Source organism: Alternaria hordeiaustralica (genome assembly GCF_023758085.1).
Source record: "Alternaria hordeiaustralica strain BMP 2776 chromosome Unknown scaffold_20, whole genome shotgun sequence".
NCBI classification, from domain to species: Eukaryota; Fungi; Ascomycota; class Dothideomycetes; order Pleosporales; family Pleosporaceae; genus Alternaria; species Alternaria hordeiaustralica.
In genome coordinates this window covers 86,487-114,077 of record NW_026056792.1, presented here as the reverse complement: position 1 = coordinate 114,077, position 27,591 = coordinate 86,487, and the positions used below count along the sequence as shown (strand labels likewise).

At 51.5% G+C, this 27,591-nt stretch overlaps 8 protein-coding genes across 8 annotated transcripts; 5 read left to right on the top strand and 3 right to left on the bottom strand.

The window, feature by feature from the left end:
- Nucleotides 1–1,083: 1,083 nt before the first annotated feature.
- Nucleotides 1,084–1,674, top strand: J4E84_008138 (uncharacterized protein; the record flags this gene model as incomplete). Its single annotated transcript, XM_049390716.1, has 4 exons — nucleotides 1,084–1,138; nucleotides 1,194–1,283; nucleotides 1,339–1,448; nucleotides 1,501–1,674. The coding sequence occupies 4 exons, from the start codon at nucleotides 1,084–1,086 to the stop codon at nucleotides 1,672–1,674; spliced, it is 429 nt and encodes a 142-aa protein (XP_049241423.1).
- Nucleotides 1,675–3,191: 1,517 nt separating this feature from the next.
- On the top strand, nucleotides 3,192–3,933 carry J4E84_008137 (uncharacterized protein; the record flags this gene model as incomplete). The annotated part of the gene is made up of 2 exons (XM_049390715.1): nucleotides 3,192–3,460; nucleotides 3,519–3,933. 2 exons carry the CDS (start codon nucleotides 3,192–3,194, stop codon nucleotides 3,931–3,933), a joined length of 684 nt encoding a protein of 227 aa, XP_049241422.1.
- A 3,840-nt stretch (nucleotides 3,934–7,773) lies between these two features.
- On the top strand, nucleotides 7,774–8,815 carry J4E84_008136 (uncharacterized protein; the record flags this gene model as incomplete). Its single annotated transcript, XM_049390714.1, has 3 exons — nucleotides 7,774–7,912; nucleotides 7,960–7,966; nucleotides 8,074–8,815. 3 exons carry the CDS (start codon nucleotides 7,774–7,776, stop codon nucleotides 8,813–8,815), a joined length of 888 nt encoding a protein of 295 aa, XP_049241421.1.
- A 2,309-nt stretch (nucleotides 8,816–11,124) lies between these two features.
- J4E84_008135 (uncharacterized protein) lies at nucleotides 11,125–12,357 on the top strand (the record flags this gene model as incomplete). The annotated part of the gene is made up of 5 exons (XM_049390713.1): nucleotides 11,125–11,283; nucleotides 11,332–11,422; nucleotides 11,479–11,582; nucleotides 11,634–11,876; nucleotides 11,932–12,357. The coding sequence occupies 5 exons, from the start codon at nucleotides 11,125–11,127 to the stop codon at nucleotides 12,355–12,357; spliced, it is 1,023 nt and encodes a 340-aa protein (XP_049241420.1).
- A 1,765-nt stretch (nucleotides 12,358–14,122) lies between these two features.
- On the bottom strand, nucleotides 14,123–17,282 carry J4E84_008134 (uncharacterized protein; the record flags this gene model as incomplete). Its single annotated transcript, XM_049390712.1, has 3 exons — nucleotides 14,123–15,696; nucleotides 16,253–17,037; nucleotides 17,089–17,282. The coding sequence occupies 3 exons, from the start codon at nucleotides 17,280–17,282 to the stop codon at nucleotides 14,123–14,125; spliced, it is 2,553 nt and encodes an 850-aa protein (XP_049241419.1).
- Nucleotides 17,283–17,587: 305 nt separating this feature from the next.
- J4E84_008133 (uncharacterized protein) lies at nucleotides 17,588–18,338 on the bottom strand (the record flags this gene model as incomplete). The annotated part of the gene is made up of 2 exons (XM_049390711.1): nucleotides 17,588–17,873; nucleotides 17,950–18,338. The coding sequence occupies 2 exons, from the start codon at nucleotides 18,336–18,338 to the stop codon at nucleotides 17,588–17,590; spliced, it is 675 nt and encodes a 224-aa protein (XP_049241418.1).
- A 1,710-nt stretch (nucleotides 18,339–20,048) lies between these two features.
- Nucleotides 20,049–22,215, top strand: CRN1 (Coronin-like protein crn1; the record flags this gene model as incomplete). Its single annotated transcript, XM_049390710.1, has 7 exons — nucleotides 20,049–20,082; nucleotides 20,138–20,166; nucleotides 20,223–20,282; nucleotides 20,332–20,474; nucleotides 20,527–20,673; nucleotides 20,720–21,181; nucleotides 21,228–22,215. 7 exons carry the CDS (start codon nucleotides 20,049–20,051, stop codon nucleotides 22,213–22,215), a joined length of 1,863 nt encoding a protein of 620 aa, XP_049241417.1.
- Nucleotides 22,216–24,199: 1,984 nt separating this feature from the next.
- On the bottom strand, nucleotides 24,200–25,009 carry J4E84_008131 (uncharacterized protein; the record flags this gene model as incomplete). The annotated part of the gene is made up of 1 exon (XM_049390709.1): nucleotides 24,200–25,009. The coding sequence occupies one exon, from the start codon at nucleotides 25,007–25,009 to the stop codon at nucleotides 24,200–24,202; it is 810 nt and encodes a 269-aa protein (XP_049241416.1).
- Nucleotides 25,010–27,591: the final 2,582 nt, after the last annotated feature.

Genomic DNA, 27,591 nt, shown 5'->3' with positions numbered 1-27,591 from the left:
TCAGCAAGGCTGGAGTAGACTACATGTCTCATCTTTGGAAGCCTGAAGATATTGATGGACGGCTGTGGGCAGAGCCGTATGATGTGGATGATTGGAGAACGCCACTACCGGCTTGGGTGGTCAATCACAAACTGAAGGACTGGAGGGAAAAGCGTGGCCACGAGGAAGCTGTGGCTTGGTTCTGAGATCGCTTCGACGATAAAAGAGTGTCACAAATTAACATGTGTGTTGTCATAATACCTACGAAATGCCTCCCTTTGCTCTTGAAACTCTTTCCTAGCCCATGTATTCTTCAACGCCCGACAGCCCTTGACTAACTGAGATCTTGAGATCTGCGCATCGCTCCGAGCATGCATTAGACTCCTGGTGCTATCGGGTAAGATACTGTTCACATTGACGTCACCTCTCCATTCGGTTGTCACTCCCGTTCCGATTCCCTTTCACCGTTTCGGATGATTGAACAACTGTCCTTACATGGATTGCTATAAATCCAACAGTCTGGGCAACATGTCGGGGATAAAGAGTCAGTCGCATCATCCCATCAATATGCCCCACATTCACCTTCCCGACAGGACGGCGCATATGAAGAGCAACATCAACGACTTGGCGCTGCCCACCGGCAGTCGCGCGCTGGAACCATTGTCATCTGCGAATCGGATACATCGATGCGAGAAGTTCTCAACGGATTTTCTAGAGCGGCATGTATCTGTCTCGGTGGAACATACTCCTCCAAAACCCACTACGAACCATTCCCATCGCAGTACATCAACACTGAGACATTCTAATTACCAGATCAGACACAGATATCTACAACAACATGAAGTTACATTTGCTCCTTTTCCAAGTTGTCGCGGTGCAAGCTGCGATCCGCTTTGGTTGCAGCAGTGTTTCTATCCAGCGCCTGGACCCGTTAGTCGAGCCTGGTCGTGTACCCTCGTCTCATGTTAGTGTCATGATCGTAGTGGTGACCATATACTAACACAACTGCAAAGGTACACCAGATCGTCGGTAGGCTGGACTTACGATACAGCCTCTGGTTCTCTTATTGACGTTTCCGCAGGCGGTAATGCTTTCAACGCTACGATGGCCGGTGATATTGGGGAACAGGGCAGCTGCACAACATGCGCATACACTGAAGGTACGACATGCGTTCCTCACTCCAGTCTCTTTACAATCGCTGACATTGAATGTAGACTTTTCCAACTACTGGACCGCGGCGATGTACTTCAAACACCAAAACGGCTCATACAAACGCGTCCCAATCTATCCAAACGCTCAGCTAGGTATTCCGACGACATCGCCTACACTGGAGCACATTGAAAGGCTAAACCTTATCAGGATTCGATGGTCAAGACGCGGACCACATCAAGGGAGGTATGACGGTATACTACACCCAGAAAGACTTCGAAAGCTCAGACCTCGACAATCCCGTGAGAGCCTTTCCGCCGGTGAGTGATACTATCCAGGCCCTCGGTGGAACAAGCGATTAATTGGGTCAAGGGCTTCCGCATGACCGTTGGTAACCCGTCAACAAACACACTCAACGGCACAAAGAAGGGCCTGGCATATACGTGCTTGCAAACCATCCTCACTAGAGGTTATGAGACTCCTGACTTCCCGAAAGAGCCCTGCCCTGCAGGTATCATGGCGATCCAGGTAAGCAATGATCCTTAGCAGACATTATGATCAGGGTACTGACAGCATGGCAGTAAGTCTTCCTGCGATGTTAGCATACTCTTGCAAACAGGTGCTACGCACTTGCGGGCAACGCGTATCTTCCCAAGAGAAACTCATTCCTTTTTCCACGAAACCTACTAATTGCGTCTTTCATGTGTAGCCATTTTCCCTCTTGCTGGAACGGAGTCGACCTTGACTCTCCCGACCGTCAGTAATCTCCCTGTGCGAACTGTCTGTGAGATAAAAACTGACTTCGTACGCCAATCTTTAGATCAATCCCACATGTTCTCGACGACACGAGGCGGCTTCCGCCCGGCGGACCCGTGTCCTGCATCGCATCCCATCAAGATGCCTCAGCTAGCATACGAAACAATGTGGAATACAACTGCCTTCGCCGACATGTGGCCAACCGATGGTTCGCAGCCGTTTGTGTGGAGTTATTCCGATAGCAAGGGCTACGGTACTCATGCTGACTACGTGTTTGGGTGGAAGGGGGACAGCTTGCAGCGGGTGATGAACGATAGTTGCATGTTCCATAATTGTGGAAGTCCGGGTATTCAGGGTGTGCTGAAGACTCAGACTGTGGAGGAGATGAACGCTTGCGCGGTTGATAGCTCCGTCGACGAAGAGGTGGATGGGTGGCTCGATCATCTGCCGGGGTACGAGATGGAAGCCTAGCTCGGTACCTGTTGATGGAGGTCTGGTCTTTTGCATATATAGTGGCCGGGCTCAGAACGGGGATGTCGCAGGCACGGCGTGTCTGGTTCGTGTTCATAGATTGCAGCTCGTTCGCGGGTTCTTGGGCGATCAGCTAAGATAACACGCTAAACTCGATTTGAACAAGCTTGCACGCGTCTCCTCCAGCTGTCTCCGCATCGCGCCTTTTCCCATCGCTCCGACACTGTATTCAAGCTGCCCGGCTTTATGATCTGCTATGTTCTGAGCCGTGACTAAGTCACAACGGTGTCGAAGCGCCCGGCTAAAATTCTGTGGAAACATCCTCATCGCCTACCTAGGTACCATACCTCACATGCTCTTTTCCTTAATTAACAACGTGTCCGCTCGACGATCATCACCCACGATTGGTGATAGGTGCCAGTCATTTCGACCACCTGGGCATCGTCGTACCAACTGCTACCGGCAGATAACAAGTCCAAACCAAGGCAGATCGAAGTCTGATGCATACGGCTGATCGAAAGCACCACCCCTGGCTCGGTAGTGAACAGCCGGCACAGCAGTATCGGACATATTGACGAAGATGCACCCCAGTCTTGGCAGAGTATGTTTCTTGCTGGGAGAGGCAGGTCAGTCCTTGGCAGACGCTGCTGTCAGTGAGCCCGAGGCGATCTCGCAACAATGGCTGATTAATGAGAAACTGGCGCGAAGAATCACGCGCACTTGATATCAAGACTCCCATACTAGGCCCTTACATGTAAAGTAGGTATATTATAGATACAGACCGCCGGCAATGGTGGCCAGATACGTTGTCCTATCTACTCATCAGCTCCAGCATCATGGTCTCTTTTGCGGTCTTCGCCGCCGCCGTGCTAGGCAGTCTGCGTCTTGCTCTCACTGCACCGAGCGGTGTTGCCTCACTTGTCAATCATGAAACAGTCGGGAAGCAGCTCGAAGCCCGTCAAGGTGGCTACTATTCCTTTTGGTCCGAAGGAGGTGGCTCGTTCCGGTGCAGCCAACAAGGCGGCGGAAAGTACACGTGCAACTGGTCAGGACAGCCTGGTGGTGGTTTCGTCGCTGGTACGGGATTCAAGCCTGGGGGTTCGAGGTAAAGGCAGCAACGGCTTCAAGGCGATTTCCAGAACTGTACTAATGAATCGTACTAGGACAGTCAAATACTCGGGTACATACGAAGCCAAGGGCCCCGGTTACCTCGCCCTCTATGGCTGGACGCGCAATCCCCTCATCGAATACTACATCATCGAGTCTTACGATATCCTTGCCCCAGGTGAGCCTTGGACGCGCAAAGGCAACTTCACTTTTGAAGAAGGCACCTACGATCTATACACTAGCCAGCGCGTAAACAAACCGTCTATTGAGGGGACTCGTACCTTTACACAGTTCTGGTCGGTGAGAACGGAGAAAAGGGTTGGCGGTACAATCACTACGCAGAAGCATTTTGACGCGTGGAACAAGGCTGGGATGAGGTTGGGCGGTCACGACTATATGATTCTCTGTACGGAGGGATTTGCGAACGGGACGCTGCTGCCAAGTGGAAGTAGCAGCATCACTGTAACTTAGTTGGTGGGAATTGGCTCTTGGCTAGCTCCGACTTGTGGAGCTGTAGAACATGAACGCATTCTAATAGTCTCAATCGTGCGTATGTATGTCATGGGGGTGTCATCTTTCGGGGTAGAGGGGAACCTAGACAGATCGCTTGATTCATATGACGAACGCGCAGCAAGATAAGTGATTCCTTTACGCTTCTCTTCTTCTATCCACGCTCGCAGGCCAGGAATGACTCCAATGATCCGTAGGAATCACCACGAATATAATGTCTAGATAGCTCGCTGTATCATCAGTGGGTATACATACTGAATCACCAACCTGTGCGCCTGGCTACACTTGGTTGTGGAAGAAAGACCCTGGATTGCGCTGCTCGGATCGTGAGATGTTCGGGACCGTATCCATAAGGGAACGAGGGGCAAAGTGGAGCCAATTGCTGTCGCCATGCATACGCTATGATCCTTCGTGCTCGGGAGCCGGCCGCAATGCGACACTGTCACGTCAACCTAGGGAAAAAATGTACGGCGTAGAGCCTACATTACCACCAACTTTTCTAGATTGCTCGCGATATCCTGATGTAGTCTGCGGAGCAAGTCAATTTTTCCTCTTGCATGTGGTAACTCTCCGCGACCAGAGGTGTTGCCTAGCCCGTGGCCCATGCATAAAGTGGAAGGATGCGCGCCATGGAGTTACAAAGGTGCCGTTGAGGGGCGGCGCGACTAGCGAACGCACATGCCCTGGGCCACACCACCACCGATTGTGAGGGTTGAGAGAACCGCACTCGTAGTGTACATGATACCATGACTGTTTGCACGTACACAGTCACGAACATTTAAGCCTGCTGGATTTGGGAGAGAGATCCCATGCCGGGACGACTACGTATATACTGATGGCTCCGAGACGGTAGGCCGGCATCGAGGTATACGACGGGGCGTATTCGCCTGTCAGCAACCGCGCCCAAGGGGTAGATAAGAACAACGAAGACTCCTTCGACGCGCCCTCTTGCAAAGCCTCTTTCGCATCCAGAACACTCCTCTCATCCGCTCGTTTCTACGCGCATCATGGCAGGCACAGTCCTAATCACCGGCGCGAACGGTTCGCTAGCTTTACCATCAGTCAAGTACCTGTTGGAAGCATACCCATCCTTCAACCTGGTTCTTACCGTCCGAGACAATTCAGAGAAAGATGCAAACACGCTAAAACTTCGTCGACTTGTAGCCCAGCACCCCGACGGACAAGTGTCTATAAGAAAGCTCGATCTCTCCTCACTGGAAAACGTTCGGGTATTCAGCAGAGCGCTCCTTGTTGAGATTGAGGACAAGCAGCTTCCACCCATCCGGTCGATTATCTGCAATGCGATGACATGGAATTTGTCCGGCGGGCCGAAATATTCGAAAGACGGATACGAAATGTCGATTGCGGTCAATCATCTTGCACATTTTGCTTTGTGTTGCAGGCTCATGAGTGCCATGGACCCAGTTCATGGCCGTATCGTCTTTTCGGGCAGCGGCGCACATCGACCGGAGGAAGCAAGCCTCGTCAAGGGATATCCAACTCATATCCCAAACGATTTGGAACTATTGGTTCATCCAGAACCTGATAAGGAAGGCGAAGAGTTGGGACGAGGCTTCCAAAGATATGCTGTGAGCAAGTTGGTCTCCATCATGGTGATGTACGAGCTCAATCGTCGCCTGAAAGTAGTAAGTCTCCCGTTGTCGAAGACCCTGCTTGGCTTGCAGCCTAACTGTTTCATCAGAAGAAAGATGTAGAGTCCATCCGCGCGGTTGCGGTGGATCCTCTGGATCTGATTACATCGCGGGCATTCCACCAGCCGCACGTTCCGCGAACAATTCAGATCATGGCTACGGTCGTGACTTGGTTGTTGCCGTTGATTGGCTACTTCCAGCCTCGATTGGTGACCGTCGAGCAAGCTGCAATCGCCTTCGTAGATGTGGCAGTAGCCGACAGATTTGATGGGCAGGAGGGGTACTTCGAAGGGAAGAACAGAGTCGAGAGCTCACAGGACAGTTTAGATGTGGATATACAACAAGCATTGTGGTTCAGGAGCGTCGAATGGTGTGGGCTGGACAGAGAGGATGTGCCGATGGGGTTGTAAAGGAGAGGTTGAGTTGTCAGGGACGTCTGTGGGCGCTCTTAGTGCCAGTGGGCGCGATCGCCGGAAGCTGGGGAAGCCTCGATCGCAGCTCCACCAACCTCTCGAATCCCTCATCATGACTTAGTAACGATGCGCACCATGTGCGCGAAGCGATAAACGCTCTAAAACAGATTCGCAGTTTTACCCTCCCATGACTGTACGCGTCTTCATGTCTCTAATATCGGCCCGCAGAGTCGAGCGCGTATAAGCACCACCCGAGACACCGCTACGACGCGTGGCCTCAGCCGAACCTCAGCGCCATGTCCAACGGGTACGCAGCCACTGCAACACGACGCCATACACCACGTCGATTGTGGCACAGCCGAGTGTCTAAACTGGACTTGCAGACGAACCGACCCACAAAGCCCGGCACAACACATTCACAGCCAAGCTCTCAGCTGCCGCTTGGCAAAGCTTGTTCCTTGATTTTGTGAGGGATTTATTGGCGCCACAAAGCTTAGTTGAGCTTAGCCACGCAATCAGTGCATGCACCTCGCAAGGGTTGGCATGCTCTAATGCAGATTGTTACGACAAACGTCTACGTGACACCAATCAGAACCAATGAGACATGACCGTGAGCAAGCTGAGCCACCCCAGCCGCGGCCGTTTTCATCTGTCACACCGTCCAGACTTGCATCCTGGGTTTGCTCGAGAGATAGCGGCGTCGGTGAGGCGGTGCAGCAGGGCCGAGCGACCAGTTCCAGGCCTGACAACTGGCAGATGTTGAAACATGGACATGCATGCCTGAGGGTCAGAGCTTGATGTGTGCCACCGATGAGGTCGAATGACAAGGCGCGCAGGCCGCAATGACGGAAGCTACTACCCTGGAATTATCGAGCTGGGGAAGACTGTAACGCCTGCTGACCTGCGACCTAGTGATATAAAGGGTCGTGGACATCCGCGAAGGAGAACACTCACTTCCCACCACCTTTTCACTTCGCTGTCTACGAATTTCACCTATCGCACCCACACACAAATACAGCACGTTTGGCTCTTGGGCTCTCGATTCTCTTCACATCCAACAAGACTATTACAGTAAGTGATCCAGGCATGCTACCAGCTACGCAACTAACACTCCGTCCAGTATCACCTCCACACCAATACCATCAAGATGCCTGCCAGTGTCGCCTCTTCCATCTCGACTATCATCAAGCCCTCACCAGCCCCGAAGTGCGGCGAGTCGTGCGACTGCTGCGGTTGCGACGAGTCCTGCTGGTGCACCGTCATGTAGGGCGAGGACACCTCATACTCGGCCATGATGTTACGATCGACTTCTTGAAGGACACCTAGGTGCTGTCAGCTAGCGAACATCGTCATAGGAAGGCTTGCTACAACCCGTTGAATATAGCCACTGTTTTCTCTTGGCTTGAGTCCAATTGCTGTGCTCTCGAATCACTACCTCATCGATTCCCATCTGACCTGCAACGCTATTGCCATACATCAAAACCTCGCTACATCAAGTTCCTACCTGTTAATACCTTTGTTGACCGCGAAGTAACAACATCCCGGACATGACTCGGTTGAGCACAGGTGTACGCAAAAGTGACGTAATTCCTCCATCACAAGAGCGTACCTGGTAAACGTTGCAACAAACAAAAGAGCCTCACGGGCTCTTCCAGTCTTACAACATACAGCTCCACGCTTTCTTGATACCAGAATTCATCTCCCACTTACTCATATCACAGAATCAAACGTTCAAAATGCCCCCGTATGTCGCCCGCGATGCTATCCTGAGGACTTCGAAGACGCTTTCGCATCTATTGAGACCTACTATTCGCTTTGCTCACACACAGCGCAGGACTTTGCCTGACTTCTCGCTTGAGGGCAAGGTCGCTGTTGGTAGGTAGTCAAGAGAGTCTCTTGACAAGCTAACTGACTTCCTATAGTTACCGGGTATGAGACCACCAACCCGCGCCAGGGGCAGCTACGACCTATCCACCCCTGGTGTCACTCTCACGAGACACTAAACACAGTTACAATCAAGCTAACGTGCCATGCAGTGCTTCTCAAGGTCTTGGTCAACAGATCCTCGCCGCCTTCGCCCTTTCCGGCGCCCATGGTGCCATTGTAGACCTTAAGCAAGAAGGTGCCGACAGGTCAGCCAGTGCCCTCATTGAAGAGGCTAAGAATCAGGGTCTCTCACCCCCAAAGGTGCATGGCTACGAGTGCGACACATCGTCCGAGGAAGGCGTCAAGTCTACGTGGGAAAAGATCGTCAAAGACTTTGGGACCGTGGATATCCTCGTTACGAATGCTGGTATTACCGGTGGCGCACCAGCCGAGGACTACCCTTTCGAAGACTTCAAACGAATGATCGACGTCAATCTGACTGGAACCTTCCTCTTCTCTCGCACAGCAGGTAGATGGTGGATCGACAACAAGGTCGACGGCCGCATCCTGATCGTCTCGTCAATGTCCGGCTCCATTGTCAACCGCCCGCAGAAGCAGTCGGCATACAACGCTTCCAAAGCTGCATCGGCCCATCTCATGAAGTCACTGGCGTCAGAGTGGGCGCCGCACGGCATCCGCGTCAATGCACTGAGCCCGGGATATATCCAGACCGAGGCTAACGAGGGCGAAGAGATGGAGAAGCTGAGCAAAGAGTGGTTGAAGGATATTCCCATGAAGAGGATCGCCAAGCCAGAGGAGTTCCGCGGGGCGGCCGTCTGGTTGGTCAGTGATGCTAGCAGCTACGTCACGGGTAGCGAGATCATCGTGGATGGGGGATACACTATCTGGTGAGACTTGCTGAGATTGGGACTATGTACGCACACATCCGAATATTCTTATCATTTTGGCGACTGGCAAATCTTCCAGTCCCAAATCATCTCGGTGCAACCCACTCGGGCAAATCGCTCGTCTTGTAGCGCCTTTTGTTATGCTCAATCGGTGCTGGCGTTGCTGTTGCAGAAGAAGGCGCATCTTTCTGCACCCTGTCGCCAGAGTCATCGATGATTGCTTTGCCCTTCTCCCTTATCTTCCCTCTCTTCAGACCGAGAACGAAAGCCGCGACAATAGCCAATAGACCGACCAGACTACCAACTACCGCACCTGCAATAACACCTGAACTTGTACCGCGCGAAGCTCTATCGTTGCCTGACGGAGTATTCTCGGGGCTTGGAATTCCACTGGGTGGGTTGGATAAGTCGTGGTCCGAAGTGGTCATGCTGTTCGAGATAGCCGTAGACTCTGCTCCTGAGTTCGATGTGGTTGTGGATGACGAGGAAGAGGGCCCAATAGCTCTGGATACCGCAAACATCATGCTCCGATATCCCCACGAATAGTTATCCCATACATCATCGTCGCGATGCTCTTTCCATCGAAAGACATGATTACTGCCGTTGGCGCGATCGTCGGGGACATCGACCGTCCAGTCCCATTGCCCACCTTGCCGCACATCGGTCGTATCCAGTTCTATTGCGAATATCGATTAGCTTCCCAGGTCGCCGGGATAAACAACGCCGATAATAACGTACCAAATAGTTTTCGTACAAATGCGTCGTTGGCATAGCCTGTAATCCAGAGATCAAGGAGAGACTCGTCGCCGGCGGGCCCATCACCCCAATTCGGCCAATTGTCGTCCCATCGGATAGTTATCTCCTCGCCTTTGGACCAAAATCTCTTCCCGTTAATCCAGTTGGGGTTTGTGAACTCGGCTAAAACAGACGCCGCTAGGTACGACAGGCATAAGAACGCCTTCATCGTAGAGCTGGCGTAGAGAAAGTACAGAAGCAAGAACTATTTCAACAGAAAGCTTCATAAACCCCTTAATCACTAGGCGGCTGGTTGCGGTGGCTGTCAGCCTTGCCAAGGCTCCCGTGCCGTAATGATGCAGACATCACAAGGCGCATGAACCCCTTACAGATCGTATTCAGATGTCGCCAGGAACGATAGCTAAAACCCATGCTATTGTATTACGGAATCAGGGTGCGGCTTTGACTCGGACTCGGGACTGGTTTTGGTTCGATGTATTGTCTTCTTATACAACGAGTGCTGATCATGCGGCAGTCACAGAGAAGTCAATGTATACAAATGTCCGTAGACTCGATCTGTTTTCCAGGCGTCCTTGACTACCTACGTCTCAACGTAACCCGAGTAATATCCAATATCTCAACAATACTTTTGCTTCGTCGCCCAGTCACACATGACTTTTCCGACACAGCTGCAACAAGCGCACACCTGTCATGCACCACCGTGGTCAGCGCCATAATCTCCATCGTCAGCCGTTGAATGCCTTACCTTCTTTTGTTTTACCGCATTATCATCTCCATCTATGCATGTCAAGGTCTGCGCGTTCCACCGAAACTTGTTGTAGCAGGCGTTTGCGTTGATGACCGCGGCGCAGTCGTCGCTCCGTGCGACTTCGGCAGTGCACTCTGGGTATGTTTGGGCGGCGCTGAGAGCGAGAAGAGTTGCCAGAACGGCGAGAAAGAGCATCATGATGGATTTAGGTGATCGAAAAAAGTGAGAGTGGTTGGTTAGGAAGTGTTTGTCGTTGTGTGGTGCCGCTTTGCTCTACTCAACTGTCTGTCATCGGACGTCACTGGCACTGAGCATCCCGGACTCATGTATCCGATTGCAACTCGTGCTGGTCGCTTGGAACAATATATCCGGAAGTACTATGCAGCTTGCGGTATTTTGGAGGAGAACGAATGCAGGTTACACCCACGGTCAGCTGCAGTTTCTGTAGGCATCGGACGGATCGTCCCGCGTCGTGCACCTTTTCAGCTCTTGTCCTTCGACCACTCTAGAGAACACTCATTCCAGGCGTTTGCTCATTTGAAGGCTTCAGATGAATGACCTCCTTCATGGAACGACGACGTTCGATCTTCCTTGGCATCTGAGCTCGCATTCGCTACGCGATATTAGCTTACATTACCCTGGCCCTCGGCTCTTCGCATTGATGCTCGTGAAAGACGGCAGTTGGTAGTATCTTGGAAATCAAGTCGTGGCACCCATAGTATGAAGGATAGACTTGCCATGGGCTGCAAACTGCTATTTGGTAGTGGTCGATAACATCGGAACGCTGGAGACCACAGGAACGTAACGACATGAAACTACACACCTTCATAATTGCCTTCGGGTTCGTCGCGACTGCGAAAGCAGGCCTTTTGCGCTTTGGCTGCGCGCAGTTGACAGTCCAGAGACTTGACCCGTTGGTGAACCCAGGCTCGAATCCCTCGCCACATCTTCATCAGATCATCGGAGGTGTAAGACCACCCATCTCCAAACAAGCATTCTATTGCTGACACTGTCAGAACTCCTTCAACGTCACCATGGATCCAGCCAAAGGCCATGATCTGGCGACACATTCGACATGCACCACGTGCGAGTTTTCCGAAGACTTGAGTGAGGACTACAACACAGTTCTAGATGACTGAGAGACGCTAATGAGATGACTGTAGGCAACTACTGGACTGCAGTCGTGTATTTCAAAGCCAAGAACGGCACCTTCAAACGCGTACCCCAACGAGCGCAACAAGGCATGGAAGGTACCAACGGCGGCATGGTACGTACCTTCTTCTTACCCCATCACAGCCAACGCCTAACATGCATGCAGGTTGTATACTACATGACCGACGCCCTCTTCAGCACCTCGCAAACCACAAAAGTAACAGCCTTCAAGCCCGGTTTTCGCATGCTAATCGGCGATGTCTCGTACCGCTCTCGTGAGGAAGCGCGCGACTTTCGACAGTTGACATATATCTGCATGCAAAACGAGGGTACCCGGGAGCCTGAAACACTCGAGTTTCCGAAGCAGCCTTGCCCGGCCGGCATCATGATTAACCATCGGTTTCCAACTGTAAGAGTTCCGACGTTGTAATTGTACGTTGCATGTGTGTACTGACTGCTTCCAGTGCTGGGACGGCGTGAACCTCGATTCACCAAACCACCGCGAACACGTCTCGTATCCCGCGACGGGTACATTTGAAAATGGCGGCACGTGTCCATCTACACACCCCGTCCGCCTGCCCCAGATCCTCCTAGAGACGGTCTGGGACACGAAGCAGTTTAACAACAAGGCCGACTGGCCAAGCGATGGTAGCCAGCCTTTTGTCTGGTCTAGCGGCGACGCGACTGGCTTCTCGACGCATGCGGACTACCTGTTCGGCTGGAAGGACGACTCGCTGCAGAAGGCTATGGATGGGAATAATTATGTGTCGGCGCCGACGCTGAAGAAGCAGAACATTGCGACGCAGAATAAGTGCAATGTTAAGGATATGGTTGGCGAGAATTTTGATGGTTGGCTGACGGCGTTGCCTGGTGGGATGCAGGTTGGTTGAGCACGTCTCTATCGAGGTTCACTTTGTTGCGTTGAGGTGTTGTGGGTGTATCGTTAGTTAGGAAGGTCTGACTCGTTTGCAACTATCGCTTTACCATAAGTACACGGTGTTTTGTCAAAGTGAAGTGGTCGAGTTGATGCGAGGTGCTTCGCTCTATGCGACTTGGTTGTTTAGAGCATGATCGTCCCCGCAACCTTGTGCTATACAGGCGTAACAGATGCAGTTCTTTGCAGTAGGTCTTTGCAGATATTCAGGCAGACGCTTCACCAAGTTCATCGACAGGTACCCAAAGTACCCTTGCCTCCCTCTGCAGGCCCTCCCCATCCAACTGCCTCTTCACAACCACGATGACCATGATGTCTCTCTTCGGCAACGGCTTGAGATCCCACCCCAGGACTTTCGGCCTCTGAACTTTATTTGCGAACGAAACGTTCCACTCCAACTTGTTGGCGTTCTCGTGAAATACCGCCTCCCCGTCTACGAAGACCTCCAGTGACGTTGCTGGTGACGGATAGTCAGAGCCACCGTAGGCGACCATGGAGACTTGGATAGTGAGTCCCACGATAGCGTTGGATACAGCTGCAACGGATTCAATTAGAGGCTTGTTTTTGGGTGGCGAGGAGGATGCCTTTCGGATGATATCGGTGGGTAGGGCGGTAAGAGGAGGCGGTGTACGTCTCTTGGTCGCTCGTTCAAACGCATATGCATACTCCAATAGCTTAGTATCTTCGTAAGCCTGGTCGCGTTTTAGCTAGTACTTTAGTACTAAGTTTATTAATTAACTACTTATTTTAATTTTATTAAATTTAATATTTATACTTATTTTAGTAATTCTTCTATACGCTATACGCTACTATAGCTTATCTTTAGTATTTACTAAAGTAATACTATACTAAAACTATCTATATAATATTCTTATTACTAAATAAAAACTTTATAAATACTACTTTATTTTTATTTATAATAATAAGCTAACTAATTTTAACTATTAGCTTTTTTATTTTTTTTATTTACTACTTAAAGTAGTACGCTACTATTATAGTATTAAACTATTTACTAACTTATATAGTTTTTAAAATACTTTACTATTTTTTTATTATAAGTATATAGCTTTTTATTTTTATTACTACTACTATAGCTTTACTATTAATATTTTAAACTTTATAGTTATACTTAGTAGTTATAAAAGTAGCTACTTAAATATTAAGTATAGTTATATATATATATAAAATTTTAATAGTCTTAATAGTTTATAGCTTTAGAGTATTAATACTTAGTTATTTAAGTATATTTAGTAAAAAATTTATAAGCTTTATTATAGTAGAAGCTATAAAAAAAATAGCGTAGTAGTTAAATATAGAAAATATTTTATAGCTTTTAAGTTAGTAAAAGTAGTAGTAATAATAATTACTAATAATACTTACTTAGTATTTTAAGTAATATAGTATAAGAAAAAAAAAAGAGAAAAATTAAAGTAAAATTTTATATATAAGGCCTTCTTTTACTACTATAACTATACTTTATAGCTTTAGTTATTCTTTATACTTAAAAAAGCTTATAAAGTTTTATAGTACTTATTATAGAAAGTTACCTTCTAATAATTTAATAAGATTTTTATTTATAGCTTATTTTTAGGCTTAGTACTTAAGACTTTTATTTTTAGCTAATTATTACTATAAGTAGGTAGAGGGCCTATTTTCTTATAAATTTACTTATTTAGAAGTACTTTACATGCTTTATTACCCTAGTGTACCTACTTAATCACTTAATCATCTTCGTAAGCCTTCCCAGCGAATGTGATGTTCACAGGCATGTTCTTGTCGCTCATGACACCCATGGGTACACTAACAGTAGGTACACCGAGATGCCTGATTGCGCGATTACCGTTGGAGTATTTCACGCCATTCTGGAGACTATGTGTCGTACTGTCAATGTCGAATTCAAGATCTGCGAGACCGACATCGCCTTGCGCAGGAAATGCAACGATATCCAGCCCATTTTTGTCCATCCAATCTTCTAGATCGCGTTTTCTTTGAGCTTCGAGAGCTTTGAGAGCTTGCTCCATACCCTGTATGTCATGTATACTCCCATCCTGGACCATCTTGGGCAGACCGGGGTAATCAATCCAATTCCTCACTTCGAGAAAGCGATCCGGCTTGTAGTCTGGTGGCTTTGGGAATAGCATCGCAGGATCTTTGATGTCGGCTAAGCACTTGATGTTGGGGTCATTGTTGTCTACGAGAAAAGCGTTCCACGCTTGGGCGATAAGAACGCCTCGCTCGAGGAGGTTCCAGTTCGCGGGACGTCCATCGACGTTGTTCGCCTCGCCTGAAAGGGAGTCGTTTTCGTAATTTGTTATCAGAGGGAAATCGGTGTAGACGATCTCTGCCCCCAAAGACTTAAGGTCTTCTGCTGCCCGTTGCCATATTGCGACGACCCCCGGTGAAACGTAAGGATGTTTTGCGTGTGGATCTGAGTCTTTCTGGCCAATGTACATCTTCGGCACCCCAACCCTCTTATCTCGCAGCGCTTCGTCGTTTCGTAGAGTAGTGTAATCGATCGAAGGAGGCTGAGGTATCTGCACATGCTTCTGTTCGCGTATGAAGTCCCCCGTGGTGTCTTCATCTGGAGTAGCAATGACATTCAGTATTTCCAACATGTCGTCCACCGATCTCGCATACGGGGTTGGCACATCGCATGTGATGTACAAAGGCCACAACCCGCGACAGCTCAAGAGTCCCTTCGATGGCGTATAGCATACGATGGCGTTATTGGACGCTGGACTTCGTCCGCTGCTGACGGTCTCGCTACCCATGCCGAAGACTGCCATGCTGGACGTCACAGATGTTGCAGCACCATTTGACGAACCAGATGAGAAGGCGCCGGTGAGGTACTTTGAGTTATACGGCGACTCTGCACGACCATACATGCCTCTCTGCATACCACCCGCAGCCATCGGTGGCATGTTAGTTTTTCCAATCAAGATCGCTCCCGCAGCTCGAAGCTTCTCAGCGATTGCAGAGTCGCCGCTTGACATGACACCTTTCAGAGCAGGTGAGCCATCTGTGACTGTCATGCCGGCAACTTTGTAGCTGTCTTTGATCGTATAAGGTATACCTTCCAAAGGTCGAGGCTTGAGGCCTTGGGCACGCCGAGCATCGGAAGCTGCTGCATCTTGGAGGACCTTCTCGTTGAATACCGTAAAGGCGTTCAGACCTTGGATAGTGTCGAACTTGGCAATGCGATTCAGACAGCTGATGACAAGATCCACGCTGGTAATCCGTTGTTCTTCGAGAGCTTCTAGATGATGACCGATACTAGCTTCGACAATGTTAAAGTCTTGAGGATTTAGACCAAGACTCTAGATCAGGAAATGAGTCAGTCAATGTCATGCCGTTGGTGGTCGCGAACATACACTATTGCCTGCCATGTTTCAGGAACAGCTTAGCTCAACGAAGGTGTTCCAAAAGGTGGTGAGTCCCAATTCTTGTGGGCGTGTGGTGACGCCAGCGTTGTCGATTGTATGTTCGTGGTCCCAGGCGGGAGCAGGATGGGCCGACGTAATCGTGTCTGGGAGATAGTCACTTCCCCACTTCTGGATAGTCGGTTGGGCTTTCCCTGTACGGCTAGCTCCATGTAGTGTAGAAGCAGGTGCGTTCCGTATCCATTCGGCATACGGCTTGTATCGCTCATAAAGATGCGTTTAGGGCAGGCGCAATCGCCGCGGCAGCACATGGTCACCATGACCGGACTGTGGAAAATGACATGGACAACGTAAGGGCTCATACTGCTCGAATACCTCAACTGTCAAAAAAGCTAAACGCTCGAATATATGTAAATTGTGCCGAAACCCAGTAAGCCCTCTTACCATGGTAACAAATCCCCTAGGCTGTACTTGCCCAGAGCGCCTTGAACCTCGTACTTCCAGCCACCAAACCACAGGCACCCATCCATCCCAGATTCCAGCCTGGCAAGCCTCCAGTCGTGCTGCTGAAGTGCAGCGCCATGGGCAACCACGCGCTTGCGATAACAAAATCGGTCCACCACCTGTTGTCAAACTTCTTGTCCTCTTCGTCCTGATATTCCGCAATCGCGCGGCCATCGGCAACCATCTGTTGCCTAGTCACCCTCCTGCGGCCCTCGAGCTGCCACTCGCGCATCAAGCGGAGGAAGTCGCACGACACGCCGCCTAGCCAACAGCGGTAGGCATACAGGTATAAACGCGCAGTCGTCGAATCGCCGCGGTTGAGGGTAGAGATGAAGCGGGGCGAGATGACGCCCGAGTCGGCGAGGAGGGAGATGTTCTCTAGGGCTTGGTAGGAGAAGTAGCTGCTCGCCTGCAGCATGGCGATGCGGTGCAGCACGACATCTGTGCCGGCTTTGGGGCCTGAGGCTAGCGAGCGCAACCAGGCGTACAGCGGGAAGAGACCAAACAGCCTCAGCGTTGTGCGCGCTTTCGAGATGAGGACGGCGAGCGCAGCGATGGGCGGCACCGTGCCGTTGTTCAACAGGGTTGCGGCGGAGATCTTTGCATCGTCGCAAGCGGGGCGGATCAGCGTGAGGAGCCGTGTCGCGAAGCTGGAAATGGACGGCGATTTGGTCTGCACGTAGGCGAGGATGTAGAGGGAGTAGTTGAATGTGGAGAGGAATGCGGAGAGGCCGCCTGGGGAAGCTAGGAGTCTGCCCTACATTAGCTCATGCCTCTGACCCTCACAACGACACACGCTCGACCTGACGTACTTGTTCAGCCTCAGAATCGTTTGGTCCACTTTCTTGACGCCTGCAAGCAAGTCGGTCCTGTCCAGGTCCCTCGGATCCGCCCTGGGTGCGGCATCCGCTATCTTATCCACCACCTCCTTGACGTCAGGGGTGTCAGTCACATTGGACGCTTCGGGCTGGGTGGGCTTCTCGGTTTCGTCAGACATGGCGAGATTGGTCCGTATATGTAATGATGAGCATGCAGGAGGTCAGGAAGTCTGGGTAGAATGAGGTAAAGGGTTATGCTTCTCCGCACGCAAGCAATGGGGAGCTCATTGCCGCTATCCCCGTGAGCCGAGGCACTGCCGCCAGCGGTGTGCCATCCTCTCAACACCACCTGCATCGTGCTTTTTGACTTGGATCTTTTTGAACCTTGGTTTTTGTTTGCGATACGGGCGCAAATCTAAAGACATGGACGCGCTTTGCATCGTATTATGAGCGGGAACCCCCGTCTCTTACGCTCCGCACTTCATCAAACGCCTTCGACAAACCCCCGGGTTCCACGCCGCTCCACATCCTCTGCATCAAGCCTCTTGATCACATCCTCAATCTCCTCCCAAGCTGCGCGCCCTCGTTCCCCGGATTCGCTCTTTATCGCATCTAGCGTTCGTCTTCGCCGCTCCTTGGGCTCGCTCCTGAGTTGAGTGAGGAACAGGCGTTTCGACTCTTCGAGCTGGGTGCGAGCTTTGTCTAGCACTTGGTCCGTCGGCTTATTGTCTTGCTCAACGTCATTCAATCCACTCTCGAGAAATAGTAGACTGATGCGTGGACTGAGCGTTAGCCTGTTATTCCTCTCACTCTATGGGAAAATAGAGGACTCCCGTCAAAACATACCGCATCTGCGCCAGACTGTATAGCTTCTCCTCTATCTCAGCTCTGTCCCAGGTGCTCCTTGCCTGCCGCCATACCAGATGCCATTTCCCTGTTGCGGCATTGCCAGGAAGCTTCCGTGCTATCTCCTTATCCAGATCGTCCAGTCGTTTGAAGAACTCAGTGCTGATAGCATCTCTGCGTTCTATCGACCATGCAAAGTCTCGTAGTCGTGTCGCTTGCGCCTGCACTGCAGCCCAGTCGCTATCACTTTTCACTCGATAGAGCGCAGCCACCTGGTAGAGAGTGCCAGCTATCAGAATGTACGCGAATGTTAAGATGGAAAGGACGTTGGCGGCAGAAGAGAGTGCGCTGTCGCGACAGTCGCACGTGCTGTAAAGTGGTCTCTCCATGGGGTTGATATGAGACACGTCGATGTAGTTTCACGAACGGCGGATCGGTGACTCGAGGAAGGCTGGGGAGCTTCCATTCCTTCGAGAAGCTCCGCTCCGCTTATTTGCGATAGTAGACTGCATACTGACTTGCGTCGGTGTTGGTTCGTTTGCGGGTAAGTGCGTGCAGCATGCATGTGCTCAGCCTTGTCGTCCAAGACTTGGGTAGGTGTATGGCTATGTTCCCCAGTTCACCTGTCTACGCTTCTGAACGGCCCCAGTGCTTCGAGTAGTTTCAACATCACACAATGTAGTGAAAGACATCACCGGACATGGGAACGCTCAAAGCCATGCTATTAGCAAAGCTGACGTGTTGTGACAAAGACATACTTCAACAATGCCAGCGCAAACACTACGAAAACAAATTACCTACCCGTGGCCTGCCCGGGGGAATCTTTATCTTACACGTCGAGATCATTCACCTGAAAAGCCATAATTCGAATCTGCACTCACTGCCGGCCATGGCCATTCCACAGACACAGGGCGCTAAAAGGGCGGGGAGGCCTCTGATAGATGGAGTCCAGCACGCACCAGACACTACCGGTGCACCAGAGCAAGCAGTCAAACGAGCCAAAAAGCACCCGTTCGACACCCTCGCGCTCAGAAAGATGGGATACGACTTTAAAATACCAGCGATCATTGCCAGAATCCGTACTAATTCGGCTCAGCCCTTCGACGTGGGCATGGGGTTAGGGGTGATGCTGTACCACATCGTTCCGTTGATATCAACGCACTTGGAAAATCCTATGGAGTTCCACAACAAGGCGCCAACAGCCTTGCAATGGGCAACTGAGTTCGTCGAAGCGGTTGATCAGTATATCGCATACTTGCGTCTTACGGATGGTTGCTCAGAGAAATTTCCTAATGATGCAACCGTCGATCGCAAGAGTCGACGGCCACGGCGCAAATACATGGGGCGGTATACCCACCTCGTCGAAAATGCTTATAAGGATCATGTCCGCGAACAGCTCTGCGACATATTCCAATCGTGGAGCAAGGAACAAACGCAGCTCTTCAACAAGGGTATGGATAAAGCTCTCTCGGGAATACAGTGGGTCGTCTACCCGCAAGAAAATGTGGTTCTGGCTGCTGGCGACGACGAGTGGACGATTTGGCTTCGCGGAAGGTGCGAAGAGCTAGGCATGATTGAAGCAAGGGCGGAGAGGAAGGTGTTTGAGGATATTTAGGGACGGGTCTGCCTGAATATGGTTTGAGTGTTTGTTGGTAGTAGTAGTAGTAGTAGACGCAAAGTATTGACCACGGACAGTCGAAGGAAACTAGCACAAGAAGAAATGTGAAAACAGAAGTTGCATTCCCGTGACCTCAGGACCGGCCTCAGGCATATTGTACTAAGTCGTTAGTTGGAGATCGTGCTGCGAACATGCGGTTGCTGGGCTGGGGCTGCATAAACAGCTGCAAATTGGTGGAGTGGTGGAGTGACGAGGGTGACTAGGGACCGTTGGCGAGATTGGAGCGGGCATCGCGGGCCCACCGCCAAGGCGCCTGCATAGGCATGCTGGGGGCAACTGCGTCCCAGGACTCGAAACACGCGCTCGAAACCGTCGCATTGCCCTCGCACCCACCGCAGCGCCTCTTATAGCCCAACGCCCGAGGCCCGAGAGTCTGTCATTCCTACACTCGCCACCACCCCCGTCACTGCCACCCGCAACCATGGCCGGCCGATTTGTGCGAGCGTCCAAGTACCGTGAGTGTTGATGTCCAACGCCCGCCCAGCCCAACATGCTAACACCGCCTGCCAGGCCACGTCTTTGGCAAGGGCACCAAAAAGGTACGCTCCAATGCTATCCATGGATCTAGCACGCACGTGTACTGACCGTCTTGCAGGAGCAATGCTACGATAACCTCCGCATCTCCAAGAATGCGTGGGACACCAACCTGATCAAGGTCAGCTCTCCCGCACGCGACCCCGTCGTACTTGCGCTCACCCCCCTAGGCCAACCCCGAATACATCTCGGTCAACTGGGAAGCCAGCGGCGGTGGCGCCTTTGCCGTCATCCCCATCAACGAGCGCGGCCGGGCGCCCGACCAGCTCCCTCTCTTCCGCGGCCACACTGCCGCCGTCCTCGACACCGACTGGTATGGTCGCACATGGCATGACAGGGCCGAGCACGACGCTAACCGCGCGCAGGTCTCCCTTCAACGACTCTCTCATTTCCTCGGCCTCTGACGACGGCAAAGTCGGCATCTGGAAGGTGCCCGAGAACTTCACCCTGCACACCGATGCCGAGGAGCCCGCTGATGTCGCGCCTGTCGCCAAGCTGAGCGGCCACATGAGGTACGCCGATGCGCTCGGTCGAGATTCGCATCTAACACTGCCACAGGAAGGTCGGCCATGTCCTCTTCAACACCGCCGCCGAGAACGTCCTCGCCAGCGCGTCTGGCGACTACACCGTAAAGCTCTGGGACGTCGAGGCCGGTCTGCCACAGCTCACGCTCAAGCACAACGACATTGTCCAATCGCTCTCATGGAGCGCCGACGGATCGCTCCTCGTCACCACGAGCCGCGACAAGAAGCTGCGCGTATGGGATGTACGCCAGGAGAAGCCCGCCCAGGAGGTTCCCGGTCATCCTGGTGCCAAGAACAGCCGCGCTGTGTGGATGGGTGAGACCGACCGTATCGCGACCACTGGCTTCTCGCGCATGAGCGACCGTCAACTCGGTCTCTGGGACCCGCGCAACCCCAAGGAGCCCATTGGCGGCTTCCAGATCCTCGACTCCATCTCCGGTGTCTGCATGCCCTTCTGGGACGACGGTACACAGTGCTTGTACCTCGCCGGCAAGGGGTACGTCTGACCTCCCAATTTTATCGCCATACACTAACTTGCGCAGTGACGGCAACATCCGCTACTACGAATACGAGAACGACAAGTTCGAGTACCTCTCCGAATACAAGTCCGGCGACCCTCAGCGCGGTATCGCCTTCCTTCCCAAGCGGGGTATCAACCTGCACGAGAACGAGGTCCTGCGCTGCTTCAAGACTGTCAACGATGCCTACGTCGAGCCCGTATCATTCATCGTCCCCCGCCGTTCCGAGATGTTCCAGAGTGATATTTACCCGCCTACGACAGGTCTGAAGCCAGGTGTTTCGGCTGCCGATTGGTTCAGCGGAAAGACTGCAATGCCGCCCAAGATTTCACTTGAAAGCGTCTATGAGGGCGAAGCCCCCAAAGAGGTGGAAAACGACTACAAGCCTTCCCAGCCGGCCACCAGTCAGCCATCCCCCGTCAAGGCCGAGCCGCCCAAGCCTGCGCCCGAGCCCATACCTACACCAGTCGCTTCTCGTGGTCCACCCCCATCTATGAAGGACAACAAGGATTCTATGGCGTCGGCAGCTTCCAAATTCGCGGACAAGGATGCTTCGGACAACGAGAGCGCGTCGAGCTTCGAAGAGATTCCCAAGCCAGCAGAGCGCCGCACTTTCACTGCTTCCCGCCAGGAAGAGAAGGTTAAGGGCCCCACTATCTCCAAGGAACCTGAGAGCGCGAAGCCCACTCCCACTCCCACTCCAACTCCTGCAGCATCCTCCACACCCGCTTCATCTGCTGCACCTACCTCCTCTACGCCCACTACAGCTGCTACGACCTCCACACCTAGCGCCGGTGGTCCCGCTTCCGCTCTTCGCGATGCATTAGGCGACATCAAGTCACAGCTTGAGCAGCAAAACAGGGTCATGTCAGACCAAACCGATCAAATCGCACTCCTTCTGCGCGAAGTCTCGATGCTCAAGACCAAGGTTGCCAGCTCCGAGCCCTCGGACCGTGAAAAGGATGAGCGCATCAGGCAGTTGGAGCTCGAGCTTGAGGAAGCCAGGTCTTGAACATCAGGACATTAACTTTCTCATGCTTGGTGCTGACGCTGTTAGAAAACTGAACGAGGACTACATGTATCTGATCACTCATCAGGGTGTGGCAAAGAAATCGTCGTTTGGATAAGATCTCAGGGATATGAGTGGCATTATCCGGCTGGCGAGCTGTTGGTAGGGGCCGATGTACGATGATGGGGGGCTGTTCTGTGTATGCGTATCGTCTGTCTGTCGAACTTGCTTTCGTTAGCAAGGTGTTTGGGTTAGCGGCATTGTATGGCACAAAATTCATTACTTCTAGTTTAGTGACTATTTTCCCGCGGCTTCGACATCTGGACATCCGCTGAAAATGTACGCGCAATTTCTAGCAATCCTGTTGTTGGTTGACTCAGCAACATGGTCGCCATAACTAACGCTCTGGACCTCCTAATCTTGCACTCTCCAGGGCTTGCCTTCTTCTTCCCACCGTAATTCTCCCTGACCATCTCGTCTCAATCTTCACACGTGGCGCGTTGCCAAGCCTGCCAACGTACGCAGACCGACTGCACCGAATTTATTGTTACCTCCATACAGAGCTCAACCGTCCCTGTACTTCGCGCCCGTCCACGGCTCACCATGGCAGCGTATATCAACCTTGACTTGCAAGGTACGTTACCAGTACAATATTATACACGGTCTGTTCTTCTAACGTAGAACGAGGGGCCTTCTATTTTGCTGGACATCGTTCTGCCGAAGATGACGCCATGCTGCAACTATTTTCGAGCAGGCTTGCGGGCGTAGCAAGAGGTGCGTAGTACCATCATCGCCCGGCATAGACGGCAAAAAGTGCTCATAGACGTAGAATCTACTTTTGATGTTTTGTACTCGCAGGTTGCCCGGGATTGGCAACAGCGGGACGACCTCCTCACACCCTTTAACGACCGCCGATGGAGTCACGTTAGAGCGGTCTGGACCTTTGACCTTGATCGCGATATTCTGCGATTGGACCAGACAGATCGCAACCTTTGGGTTCCTCTCGACCTTGTTCGCCAGCGTTCCATAACCATTTCCGATTTCGAGCCTTGCGAACCACCGCCGACACTTGCCAAACATGCCTTGCAATCCGTCTACTCAGCACGCCGCCCAGTGGTGTTCTGGAAAATGAGACGCAAGAACATCGACCTGCCGCGCCTACAGCGGCGCAAGGCTTTCGTCTCTAGGATACTTGCCGACTTTGCGTTTCAGTGGAGGCATGTCCTTTGCGGTCGTTACAACAACTCTACGTTCCGGAGGCTTGCCAATGCTGTTGTCAGGATTGTTACCCTGGACTTTGCCGTCGAAGAAGCAACGCTCGCACACCAAAGCATTAGCCGCTACCTGGTCTGGATAGACAACCTCCCACAGTGGGACTTTGCAAGTGGACACATTGTTAGGGTCGGTGGAACGGCCATCGTTATATGCCAGCATACTCCGCATGCGATCACGCTGATTCGAAATGATTTTGGGAAGCAGATTGTGTCTACTCCTGGTTCGGCAGGAAAAACCTCCACTTACCTCATACTCTCGGTGCGGGAACTTATTCTGTTTCGGATAAGCAGGGATTTCGAAAAATATACGGAACCCATGCGCCTATTTGATGGGGTGCATCCTCCTTCTGAAGAAGCTGTCGAGCTCTTTCTCCAAGCCACGCAGACCAGCCCCACTACGGCTCCTCTTCGCAAGCTCCCTGTTGAGCTACAGGATGCGATCATTGACAAGGTATCAGAGGAACCGATTGAGAGCGCCAGGGTTGGCTGCTTACTTGATGCTGGATCAGTTTTTACGTGGAAATACAACGACCGAAATATTGAAAGACAAGTCAGCCATCGGTCTAGGACGCCTTTGTCACATATTTGCTTCGGTGGCTACACTAGTGGTATAGCATACAAGTAAACGTGTTGAAACCGCCCGTTGTCAGATATCAATCTGATCTGTTAATCCATCGCACAGTAAGAAGCTTGTCGTACAATGACCTTCCACATTAGTAAATATGAGCTACCTGAGTGACGTGCTCGCCTGAGATAGCTTGACCGTCCATGATGCCATGTACATACGCGTCTCCAACAAGACGAAGCTCATGACGTCCGTTCTCAATTTTCTCCGTGTTTTTCTTCCCCATAACAAATGGTACGTTGCCGTTATAAAAGACCCAGATCTGGTCTCCAGGCGAGGTAGTAGGTGGGCCCATACCAAGGTAACCTCTCTTTGTAATGAAGAAAGCATGATTCGGTACCATACCACAGAGAGATTCAAATAGCCCGCTCATCTCGTGTGGAGGATAACTGGACTGGTGGCCTTGTTGCGAAGAATGTTTATTTTTGAGTGCGCGTTCGATCTCGAGAAATTCCGAAGCGTGTGTTGCTTTCGCTCGTTCGATAGGATACTCAGCCATGACGAGATCACCGATCATGGTCCGCCACAGTGCTTCGCACCACTGTGCCCGATCACGTTTGTGGCTATCCTGTCCTGCCACTAGTTGTCTTGCGTCCGACATTATGTCCCGTATCTTCCGATAGTCAAGGTCCTCCTCATCAGAAACTTCATATACGCTGTTGACTTGCTCTACCTCGTCAACAAGAAGACCTGGCAAGGATAAACATGTCCAATCACTCGATACCTTCGGTACTGAGCCTCCCTTCTCGAGCTTTTGTTCGCGGTCAATTCTACCACCTGCCGAGAACTGCCTGTATCGGTGCGAGTGATTCCACCACTTCAGCTGGCGCTTGCCTACACGGTTGGAGCATGCGAAGTCGATCGACCAACTCGGTAGATCGGGGGTGATATGCGGCATCTCGCTGGACGCAATCAGAGGCCTAAGACCTTCTCCAAATAGCAGGAGATCGCTCGTAACCATTGCAAATAATAAAGATGCCGGTAGTGAGTAGCTACGCGCTTGAGCGTGTGGAAGAGTCTCTGAGATCTGACGCGCATCAAGCAAGCCTAATAGCCCATAGATCTTATCGCGTGGATCGGTAGCTTTCCGATGGCGCCAGCGCATGAACAAGTCTAACCCCGACTCGCCATCAGTCGAATGTAGAAACCCATTGACAGGATACAGAAGACTACGGAGAAGTGGGGTATGCATGATGCGCTGATATCGAAACCTGGGTGGGAAAGAGCGAAGATTGTCGTCACGCAAGTGCTGTACCACTAGGAGTATGTTGCGCCGTGACACTGAGAGTGGGCCCCATCTGAACTCAGCTGAGCGGGGCAGTATTGACTCTTGAATTGTCCAGATGCGCTCCCACCAGGTATTCCCATACATAGCAAAGGCTGCAAAGGCCTTCCGAGCCGTCACGCCTGCGGCACCTTCTTGGAAGAGCGTAGGGAGGCTATCCTCGTGGTTCACGCCTTTACTAGACAAGTCGTAGGCCTCTCCTGCTGATGCGTTTCGAATTGCTGGTCTGTTGGCCACAGCTTCGAAGAACTCAAATACTGCGTGTGTGTCCGCCTCATTTATGCCATGTTCGGCATACTGGATCTCACCCAGCCATATAATGCAATGTGCGCATTTACTGTAGATTTCTCGCATCAAGGCAACTTGGCTGGCCTTCTCTTCCATATCCCACTGGTTGATGCATATCTGATCGACCCATAGTGTGCGCATTTGGTTTGGATAGCGTAGGCGTCGAAGAGCGTCGTGGAGGTTTGGCGAGATGCTGATGGGGCTTCCTGACACTTGAAGACTTCTTTTCTCGATAGCATCACCCCAAACATATGAAAGCGCTTCGTATTGCGCATCTCCATCGACACTAACGTTTCGGATATGGCACTCAATTGTTTCGTCGGGACAGCCAGGTAGTAGATCCAAGACGCGGATCTCGCGGTTGTTGGGGCGTTGAGATACTATGTACCTAGGTAAGTCAGGTGATTATCCAGTCGTGATGGTTCATCAATTTACCTGAAGCCTCCATCGTGATCGAGTCAGGGAGAAGATCTATAGACCTTTCAAACAAGATGAGCGTAGCGAAAGAGTGTCCACAGATGAATCACGGGTACGGTAGCTGCTGCATGATGAGCTGCCTGATCAGCCAAGAGCGGGCTGATCAAACAGAGCCAGGGAACATCCCATGGCCTGCATGCCCAGGTGGTGATATAGAAAATTGTAACGTACAACACTTGCGCTGTTCACGACAGCATTCTCGTGGAGTTCTTAGAAGCTCAGGCATGGCTGCTCCGTGTGGGCGTAGGAACGCTGCCAAGAGTGGGTCCATGGTGCGTCATCTCTCGCGTCAACCAGACCTCGGGAAGTGTGCCCTCTTCACCTCACTTCACCACCACCAAGTCGTACACGATATGGGCGCATCCTACAGGACAAAGCTATCGACGCGCTTGTGCTGATCCGATAGTCCATCTCCATCTCAATTCACCCCTTTGGTTTCGCCATGGCAGTTCATGTCGGCTGTCATCTCAGCACATTCATCATTTTCACAAACAAGAAGACCAAGCCGATGAACTACAGTATGTTCAGAGCTATTTTCAGCAGCCCCAGAACCCTTTGGTTCGCTTAGTCACCTATTCCGGCCTTTCTGTGCCAGACTATTCCACCTTCGCTCGTGCTTCTCCCAGCCTGGTGTGTACTCGTATGCGTTCCTTTGGGATTGAGCAGTTTTATATCACAACTGTCAGAATCCTGTCAAAACGCGCCTCATCGTCCTACCGATACAAATGCTATCTGGCACGGACGAGGCATCTCCGCAGATCGCATATTGATCGTGACAGAAGTCTCTATTGACTACGGCCAGTAGGCAGTGACCGGCAACACGACTGTACGGTCTTTGTCTCGTGAATATGTCACAAGATTTATAAGGTGGTTCTGATCAGAACACCCCATTATCTCTACTTTGACGCGCGGACCATGAGTTGCGTCATCGCTTCATGGCAGGCTCTCGCTGACTGAACGCACTGACGGTTCTGGACGGTCTTTAACTGCTCCAGGCAACGTTGGTAGGAGTGGTGAGCGTTTGCAAATTTCTTTCAGGGTCTTGTTGAAGGCTTTTTCATCAGCCCTCACTGCTCACCAGTGCCTATAACGGAAGTCTTTCGTCGATCACACGCGCTGCTGAACTTCTTCACTCTTGCGCGCCTGAGTCAGATGATTCGAATCTTCTACTTTCTCTGCATGTCCTTCATATCTCTGCTGCTATAAAGAGCATATCGTCTCCTCTGGCTTGAACGGTTTCTCTCACTCTTTCGACTCATAATTTGCCCTGAGACCAGTTCACTATGGAGCGGAGTCAGGATAGCGATCCATATCAGTGCGAGTATGTATTCACGAGCGAACCCTTTGAAATCAATGCTTACAATATATAGTGCGGCGCAGACTCAGCCATCTAGCATGTCCCCAGTGGCAGACAGCTCGCCTTTATCAGA